The 10,104-nt window shown below is 44.7% G+C and overlaps 1 protein-coding gene across 1 annotated transcript in view; it reads right to left on the bottom strand.

Moving 5' to 3' along the window:
• Positions 1 to 360: 360 nt before the first annotated feature.
• Positions 361 to 10,104, bottom strand: part of LOC107189153 — a 45,296-nt gene continuing 35,552 nt past the window's right edge. Inside the window, exons 4-6 of the mRNA XM_015577628.1 lie at positions 8,695 to 8,867; positions 1,440 to 1,810; positions 361 to 572 (exon numbers count right to left, since the gene is read on the bottom strand). Of these exons, the coding sequence (XP_015433114.1) occupies positions 361 to 572; positions 1,440 to 1,810; positions 8,695 to 8,867 (756 nt within the window). The remainder of the gene's footprint in view (positions 573 to 1,439; positions 1,811 to 8,694; positions 8,868 to 10,104) is intronic.

The raw sequence follows: 10,104 nt of genomic DNA, 5'->3' as shown, positions 1-10,104 counted from the left end.
TAAATCACCCTGTATATCCCAGTGAGTACGCACCTTCCGGAGCAGTTCGATCGAGGGAAGGGAACGTCGAGGCGAACTACCGAGGACTCGAGGAACGCCGTCGTTCAGTTCGATCGCCGATCGTGGATCCTGTCCCGTTCCGCGCGAAATCATACGGCTACGATAACACGTTAATCGACGCGTTTTCTCTAAGGGATCCGACTAACGACGATCCGTCGCGTTCACCTAGGTGTACGTTCACGCTTAAGACCCACTCGACCGTCCTCGGGATCCAGCCAGCCCACCCGATCGGCCGATCGAAGAATCGTTTCGGCTTGGTGGTGGATCACGTTCACGGGATCGTTTCGTCGACGACGACGACTACCACTGATAGCTGTCCACGATGGATTTGCTGTCGGAGCAGGGGGTCGCGCTGCCGCACCATTTGGTATCCTTCAACGGCGGACACGATGATCCACCGCGACGCGGCTTTATCGTGATCTTCCGCGTCCTCTGAGTCTCCCCAACCCCGCAGCTACGACTGCAGGCACTCCACGGTCCCCATTCACCGACCTTGCAGTCCCTCGGAGGACCTGGAACAATCGGATGCAGGGGGGCACGGACGTTTTTATTCGGTTCGCGGGAGACTCACCCGGCCGTAAGCCAGATTTCAAAGGCGAGGGATCGATGGACTCAATCGACCGCGAGTCTTGGCGATCATTGAGGCTGGTGGTTGATCGCTCGAGTGGAAAGGTCGTGGACTTCGGTTCGAGGGGATATCTTGGGGAACGATTACGAGGAGGAATGGTATTCTTCTCGAGATTTAACCTTCAGTCTGTGCATTGGCGTCAAATGGACCCCGGTCATTGTAATGTGCGATGTAATACGTTTTGTGGAACAAATAAATATGCCAGGCAAATAGAATCGCCTCAACTATGGTTTTACAGATTACGTCTTGTGGTATAGAATGTATATTTTAATATGTAATAAGAATAATTAATATATAATATATAGTCTTTTTACTGCAATGAAACTAAACTCCCTTCTATCCATGATAATGGATGTGAAAAACATGTTCTACGCGTATATTTTTAATAATAACGTCCTGTATGATAAATGCGCTCTACCCAAAACTCACTTGGGATAAACTTTTAATGGGATTAAATCCATTAAATTTTTTACTATATTGATTGTAAGATTTAAACAATCCTATATGAGATAAATGCAAAGAATCCACAGTCTATTATCTTCCATATGACAGATGATTCGACAACGTTGTAAATCATCAACACCACAATCATTTATCTTTACTTTCCCACTGCTTGTATATTCCCGACTTATTTTCTGATTCCCGTTTGGTAACTCAACGTTTCCTTTTTCTTTCGAAGACGACCCGTTTCGACCTTTCGTGCCCGGCTCACGGAGAATGATTTATAGGGAATGTACGAATGTATACTCACGCGTTCTCAGGCGTTTCCCCTTGAACGTCGGTCGGTGATGCTTCATCCTGAGCCTGTGCTGACGGTGCTGGGTCGTGACGTCCGTGGAATTCCACGAGCGACCGACACCAGTACCGCCGGTAGTCGTGTTCGCCATCTTCCTCTGTATATCCTCGAAAATCTGTGCCTTCTGCGCCTCCGCCGTTTGCTTGTACTTCTGGTAATACGGCCAGCCGTTCTTCCCGTTGTATTTCGATAGTTTAGGGGCGATCGTCGGGGCCATTTTCGGCCTCTGCAACGCGTACGAGGACGCGATGCTGTCCAAAATGGCCGCCTTGTTGTCCCGTGGAACGTCTGTCACCGATTGCCCGTTTCCGGTCGTCGTCCAATACCTATAAAGGAACAAACAATCTCCTCAGAACGTTTTCTAAATTCAGAAACTTGTGATTTTTTGTAATGAAATATTATAGAGAAGGGTATGGAACTCGACTACAGTAAATCTTCGAGTAATGCTCGAAATAAACTGTGTCTGACCATATACAGCCCTTTCCACTGTGTCAATGAAAAATTCACACATCCATATTCTATCAAATTTCAATCCCTTTCAAAATCGATAAAAATTCCCCCAATACTTAAGAACCTTTCGGTATACATCAGACGATCGTCGGACGATTTTCCAGCGAGGGAAATTATCGGGACGACGAATGAACACTACGGGGAAACATTTTCCCGTGGCCTACGTCGAGTCGTTACTCGAATTTCCAGACACCCATGTTCGTCGAAACACACATTGGTGCATGCCGCTCGTAAACAATTTCGAACGTTGATTTACGGTGCACGCTGGCAGGAAAAACCATGAGGCGAAAAACGAGCAGACAGGGGAACGAAACCAGTTCGGAGGGTAGAGGGTGAAAGGAAAGAGGGAGAGATTCACGTTTCACGGCTGAAATGCATTCAAACCTCACTATCTGTACGCTCTGCCCGTGGAATGTTCGATCTTCTAGTGTTTCCAGGCATTGGACCAAACCAGGTCTTCGAGTCGGCTCGGATTTCTCGCGTGGAACACGAGCCTTTTGCCCGCGACAATTATCGGGAGATTTATCAGAATGGAAACGACACGAATTTTCATTGATATGGTTCTGTAGCAATGGCCGTGACTCGATGAAACGACACTTCACTTTGACACTCGTGTGTGCATAGAATGAAGAGCAAGAATGTTTCTTATAAGATAGAAAATATAATCGACTATTACAGCTGGTGGTTGATTTAGCATCCGTATAATTGAAGGAAATGGAATGCTTAGAAGGAAAGGAAGATGAAGGACATGCTTAGGTCACCATTCTTCGTCTGACATTTATTTCTTTTCATTCCCTCTACTTTTCTGTTTCCCAGACAACGGAAACTTCTTTATCGTAATACGTATTGTTAGAAGAAGACAGGTTGATGACCGTGCAGCAAAAAAGACGAACCAGCATGACCTAGCCAGGAAAATTTCGTATAACAATTTCGTATAAAATCCTTCTTTCTGATTTACCAGGTCGAGTAGCGCGGGCTTTTTAATCTATTCTCCCCGGCATTTGCATGATTTCAATTTCGCCCGACGAAATCTGGTTCCCCGCACGGAATAGGACAGACCCCTGAATTTCGTATCCGACCGCATTACACCCCGCCGCGTGAATCTCGTTCCGTGCTCTTTATTCCTCGACTTCCGGTCGCGCTCGTCGCGGACTCGAGACCTCTAGCCTCGCGATTCCCCTTTCAAAGGCGGTGTTTGTAAAAAACGATTCCAAAACGAGCTGCAAAAATTCCGTTTCTCTTCAAAAATTCACTTTCATATCGTAATAAAAGGTACAAAAGACCTCAGAAAATGTATCGTCATACCGTTTAATCGTCGTTATGTCTGGCTACGTACGACCTATTTCACTGCGGTAGTCGACGTATTAAACGCGACGGTTTGTTCCCCAGAACGTGTGGACTTAAGAGATCGAAACAAACTGATCGATCAGGGGTTGTTTCAAACCAGGGACAGGGAATGTTGTACGCCTATACAGTGAGTAAAATTTTCACCACGGTCGTTTACCACCTAAACGGCGATCAATTGACCGAAAACGTCAGCCTAACGGTGGATAATTGGAAATATATTTACGAAAATACGCTTATTATATCCGATTTGCAATGCAGATTGCTCATTGCCGCCTACGACCTGCCAGCCGACAATTTTAAAATGCAAATGCACCGGGGGCCACGTGGGCATAAATTTCTGTCCGACAGCCGACGTAAATTCCAGGGGCAATCTGGCAGTTTCCGACACGTGAAAAACACAATAAAAAAAGAAAAACAGTCGATGACACGCAGTACGAACATTTTCCACGAGTTACAGTAAATAATCGATGAGTGTTTGAAAGCTCTTCAGCACTAATAGGGAGAGATCCCCAGGTGTAACGCTGACTTTCACTATGGTTTAGCATAGTATAGTTTAATAATAATAATATTTATTTCCACGGTGACATGTCTGCAAATATACATGTCACGATTTAATTAGAATATTTACCTTAAGGTTTGGCGCGTTCTATTTCCCGGTTGATTTTAGTCATGAATACTTTAGTGTCCGGATTAAAAAAATCAATTTGGTTGCTACAATTGTTCGCTTGCGTACAGATTCTATTAATTGGGTCGCAATAATATTTATTTCAGCCTCATATGGTCATTACTTCATGAAATATTTCTGTAACCTTCAAACACTCATCGAGGATACACTGTATTCTTTCCAAATACATTTGTCCGCCATGGTTTTTCCTCTCAAAAGACACCTCGAGAATTATGTATCTATCTGATCGCCTCGAAAAACTACTCGATGAACGAGGACCCACGGGAATTACCCGATCCCGTTCTTCCGTTAACGCTCGACTTTCTTTCCCACCGATAAACGCGAGATCGACTCGGTCGATTATCGTGAGCCTGGCGCGTAGAAATCCTCGTAACAGGGGGAACGATTGGACCGATATCTGCGGGGATAGTTGGACGAAGATCGGATCGATGGGTGCTCGAGGACACGTGGGAGAACGATCGAGTTTCGTAGCGAAGGAGCCAATCTCCTCCTTCGATCCCTCGCGGTGTTATCCGTTCTGGCGAGAACCGATCGTCGTTTTCGGGTAATCGGTCCTGCGCCCTCGGGGCTGGCCGATTTCCAACGGTACGTCGATCCCAGTAGGCTTCATAATCGAACGTCCTCTACTCGGATCCTCTCGTGGCCTGTTTTTACCCCTTTCGTGGGAACTGATGGGGGACATTGCTAACAGACTCTGTCAGCTGACGTGATCCCATTCATCTTCGACGTTAGGTTCTTGGTTCGAGTGTCTGGGGTAAGAGGAGAATTGGATGTGGACAGACTGGTGGATTTTGGGGTAAGTATTGCAGAGGGGTGGGTCTTCTTTTATCAATGACACGAGTCGACTTATGTTAGCTACTGTAAGGGTCTTGTAAGGTCTTGTAACGGTAATGGGTTAAGTCTGGGAGGAGAATCTATGATTTCTGTGAAGTTTTATCATCGAGTCACATATAATTTTACGAAATTCAATGTGTCGTATGTTCAGTCAATTTAATTCTACATTCATCACCGTACAAAGATACTCGAAGAAACTTTACATATTCTGGAATGAAATCTGGAACACCAGTAGGTTTAACGTGTGCAAACAGCCATTTGTTTCACACGAGCCCGATAGAATCATCGCGGAAACGTGTTCCAATCCGAGACTCGTTATCTCTTCCGGCAGTCAAATTAAAAAGTAAAAATTGGCCCGTTTTCGTGAATGGGACGACCAGTGTACTGGACGAACCATTGTCCAGAGCCACGTCGTCCTACAACAGACTTTTTCACTCTCGAGCAACATTGTTCAGGTGGCCGTCATCCGCGACGCGACGTTCTCTAAAGTTTTCCACCTGAATGGGTCATTATATCTACTCGTGTAAATAACGCGGAGCATTCAAGCGTTAAGAGACTCAGACAGTGTTTACGGAGCCGGCCTGTCGTTAATATCTGTTTCAATTTCACGGGGAAAAACGCGTTGGAAAATGGACGATGCCGTTCTTTACTTTCCCTTTATGCATTAAAGCGAACCCATCGATGGGAAGAATTTAATCGAAAATGCTTCTTCTTATTTTAAAGACAATAGCGAAAGAAGTGGCAATATATGTTTCACGTTGAACAAAAAGAATAGTCCAGAAATATGTAGTAATGTCCAGAATATAATATTATATTCAATTAAAAGAAAACAGAATCGAAGCGTCTAACTCCTATTCTATCATCGAGTTTGACATATTCTAGCAAAATGGTTGACGGGAAAGAACCTCAAAAAAAAGGTGGCCTCGTATTTTCCACACGAGGAAAATCGAGGGTCCCGTGGTTTCGAAGCGCGCCATCCCGAAAGGTGTTCCTACAAGCCCGTCGAGCAATAAAAAACAAATTCGGCCGGTGTTCCAATTTGGTTAAAAGTTTCACGCCCGGAGCAACGTATGATATTTTACGCTTGTTGTTGCAGCCCCGGTGCTGTCGGGTATCCTGTTGTTTCGCGGAACAATTCCTCGCAGCCCGTACGAAAAATTTCATCGAACCGATCGATGAGTGGTTGTGTTTTTTTTTTTTTTTTTTTGGAAAACGCCAGAAGCTTCTTTTTCATTTTCGCGATCAAGGTTGAATACGGAAAATGTAGGCGCTGGAAAGACGACAAGACATGCCGCGCAATTATTTTTAATCGGGCACTGTTTAACATTAGAACGACCAGCGTTGAATATACTGTAAAATAAATTGTGTAATACGTATAATGCAGTGTAATGTAAAATATCTACGAATGAAACAGGTATCGTTTACTTCAGAATTCCAAGCTTTTATATTGTGCTAAATCTTGAAGGTTTCTGAAAAAAAGTGGAACGAAGGCGGTTCATCAACTACAGGTTGATGTCTTCCTCATAAACGACACTGAACTTAAGATATTCCTGTCTTCAAGAATTAGTCAGTGGTACAGGTCCAGTTACCACCCACAAAACTACACTTTCCCTCGAACACAAATTGTCAGAAAATAAAACCATACACGCATCAGATCCTCAGGGCAATAACCCTTGTGCTCCACTGGTAGGCCCCTCGAATTTCAATAGAAACTTGCCCCCACACCGTTCCAATCGTCCCTGATAACAGCTCGATCGGTCCTCTGTCGATACCTTAATCGTCCTCTGGCTCCGACACAATAAACGCGACCCTTTCCCCCGTCTTGATTAAATAAAAATTGCCATCCAGGGAGACGGGAGCCAGGATGTACGCGAAAAGGGTCGAAGGTGATGGGGGACCAAGAAGAAGGACGGTGTGTAACGTAAGGGAAAAAGTTACGGCGTTCCTGTACATTCTCGAGACACGATCGGGTCGACAGCCACGGCTGGACCTCTGCTCATGCCGGATATTACGACGATAAGGACACACTCTACTTTGTTCGTGGGGGAACGTATCGCAGAAATTGCCACCGAGGATCCTGACTGGCCCGCGGAAAAGTAATATCGTTACCGGGGATCGGATGTGTAGTATATATACGGCTGACCCAAGGGGAATCGGTGGACGGAAGCGTGTTTGATTCGCGGGAACGGTGTTATTGCATTTTCATGGGCAGCATTTTTACGACGGTTAAATAATATCCAGGAACACGAGAACACAATACCGTATCACTGTTGTTAAACCGTTACATTCGGTGGAGAATATATGTACACAGAACTCGTAAAATTTTTTCTTGCAGACCGCACAGGGACATATTTCGCACCTGGACGGACACACTTTATAGAATTCTGATTCGGATGGACCTCGATTCACTTTAATGTAATCCTTGGATCCAACGGGAAATATACTTTTCTGCTTTTACTGCGTTCATCCCGAAACTAGAATAGGGCAATTCCACGGTAAATCGTTCAATTTCTGCACTGGATGTCAGGGATTTCTTTCAAAATGAAATACAGTAAATCGTCGATGAGTGTTAGAAGGCTTCTTGACACTGAGTTTTCAGACGTCATCCACACCACTGGGCGCTTGGCTGGGAAAACTCTGTCCCAGTGGAGAGGAAGACGTTTGAACAATCAGTACCGAGGAGCCTTCGGACAATAATCGTTAATTTACTGTATAATATAGTCCACGTGAAATTATGGGTAGTTTAAGTCATAATTCCGCTGGTATCCGACTTGGTTAACAAATACAGACCGTCAAAGTTTGCAATTTTGGCTGATTTTCGTGAAACCTAGTTGTACTTACGAATTTTTATCTCAGAAACTATTGATCGTATTGGGTTCATTCTACCTTTATTCTAATCCGCAATATTTGGCCCATTTGCATAATATTTTGTCTCACTCGGAAAAGACAGCCTCGAATTTGTAATCGTTCCTACAAAACGTAGGGAACTAATTCGATGGACCATCCACGACTTGAATTTCAAACCTGACCAGAAGGTATGAAAACCCAGAGCTATTTTGTGACTAACTTTCCGCGCGTCTACTGTAAATACGCGGTATATAACTGGGATTTCCAGATGCGTTTCTCCCTGCACAAAGCGCTCCCCGCGAGCATCCCCGGGCGGTCTTGGGGTCGGAAAGAAGATGAACTTCTCCTATGAAACGAGCTCGATCGTAAAAGTTAAAGAGAGAAATAGAGCGTGAGAGGGAGAGAGAGGGTGGTGGGGGGAAAGGATCTCGTAACGGTACGAAGAGGACCTGGAGGAAGAGGTTGCAAAAGGGGATAGGAGAGAGCAAACGCCGGATAGACTTTCGACCGCAAGAGAGAGTACTCATCTCTCCGCAAAAACCCGTGGATAGACTATCTTTCGAGGCACTGGCACGCTCGACGACGGCCCATTTCCAGGCTTCCTTTCGCGATACGCTAGTACATTGTCCACATGGTCTCAAGCCTGCCAGAGACCTCGATATGTCTTTTATTCGTGTTCGATTCGACGCGCCTTCCTGCCGACGCGATCCGTTAACGAACATTTCCGGCTGACGACCCATTTTTCGCACGGTGTGTTGCCGCTTTTGTTCCTGAAACGAATCGAACAGGACACGTTTCGGTCGAGCTCCGAGCGACATCGTTCCGAAGCTTCGATCGTGGCACCGTTTCAGATACGATTTTCCGAAATTTCCGAATTATTGCGAGTCTCCCTCTATATGAGAGGTTCATTGTTGTTTCCGTGCAGTCTCCGCGATTTGGAACGGGGAAACTCGATAAGAGGAAGGAAATCCAGAGCAAGAAACGTACCTGTATCGCTGAGTGTCCATTTCCTTTCGTTCCTCGGCGATGGCCTCGTTCAGGTCCCTATTCGGATCGATCCCCCTGGGGGTCGGACTGTTCGCTAGTAGATTGTCGTTGCTGACGAACTCCACCTCGACGTCGTCCTCGTGATACGTTTCGGTTAACGTGTACTCACGTAGCTGAAACACACGGAAAACGATGGTCGTGTGGTGACAAATCTCTCGGGAAGAAATCACGGGTAGGGCATAGTGTCTGGGAGCTGTAATTTAACATCTCGTCGCTCAGTTACCCTTTCTTTCGAAATTCTTAATATCATTGTTACTACGTCCTTACGACACACGTATAAATAATGAAGCTAATAGCTTCAGGAAAGAATAATGAAGAAAAGAAATTGTGTTATATCAATCCTAGAGACCTGTCAAGATACAAATTGGTTACTTTTTTTGCCATACTCCAAGGAATATTAGAAGAATAAGTTGAATTTTTAAAACACAGAATCCTATATTTCTCTGCCGGTTCAACGTCCTTTCAGGTGATACTGAGGCTAAAAGAGTCGAAATTTTATCGAAAAACTATTCTTTACTGGCGGACTGACCAGGGTATTGACTTACCCGATGATAAGTGGGGCTCCTGTAAACATTAACACAAATAGAATAATAAAAGACAGACAGAACTTACGCCCACCCAGTTTCGTCAGATTTAGCTTAAGAATACGCTGGTCGAGCGAAACCCGGTTCACAATAAATTTGTGTCGCCGAAGCAGTCGCCCTAAACTGCTCCAACTTCCGGCGCAACGTTGCTACATCATCGCTTTCGAAATTCGTATCGACGACGCCTGGCCCAATAGCTCGAGCTCGAAGGTGAGCTCAGCGGCGAACTTGGTGCACTCTCGCGCGAACAAAGCCCACCTAAATTATCTGTTAATGCCGACGGATAATAACCGGCCGAGATAAACCGAATAATCGCGAAACAGAAGTTCCACGGGCCCTATAATTTTCGTGCCAGAAGGGAGGAAATTCGAATCGGTCGCCGTTGGATATAGTTGTCCCTTCAATTACCTTGCAAAACCGAGTTCTGGTCCTAGAATTCTGTCAAGACCCTTGGAATGCCTTCGTGCACCCTTCAACGCCTAGACCCTTAAATGGTTACTTAAAATTATGGGGCTGATACATATGTTATAGGGATAATTTGTATTAGTTAAATTAATAGGGAACATAATATTTTAAATATAATTTAAATAGGTTAAATGTATAATTTTATTTTAAATGGTCAGGTTAAATTTTCTTAGAATTTTTAAATCGAAAATATATGATGTATATTTGTCGTTTTTTTAATTATTTTTGGAGGGAATACTTGAATTTCTCCAGTGACCACGTGAAGACGTACTTCACATCAGAATTTAACGAACTTTTAAAA

This window comes from Dufourea novaeangliae, unplaced genomic scaffold (assembly GCF_001272555.1).
Source record: "Dufourea novaeangliae isolate 0120121106 unplaced genomic scaffold, ASM127255v1 scaffold146, whole genome shotgun sequence".
Lineage (NCBI taxonomy): Eukaryota > Metazoa > Arthropoda > Insecta > Hymenoptera > Halictidae > Dufourea > Dufourea novaeangliae.
Note: the sequence above shows the minus strand (reverse complement) of the source record. Positions and strands in the feature narration are given on the sequence as shown.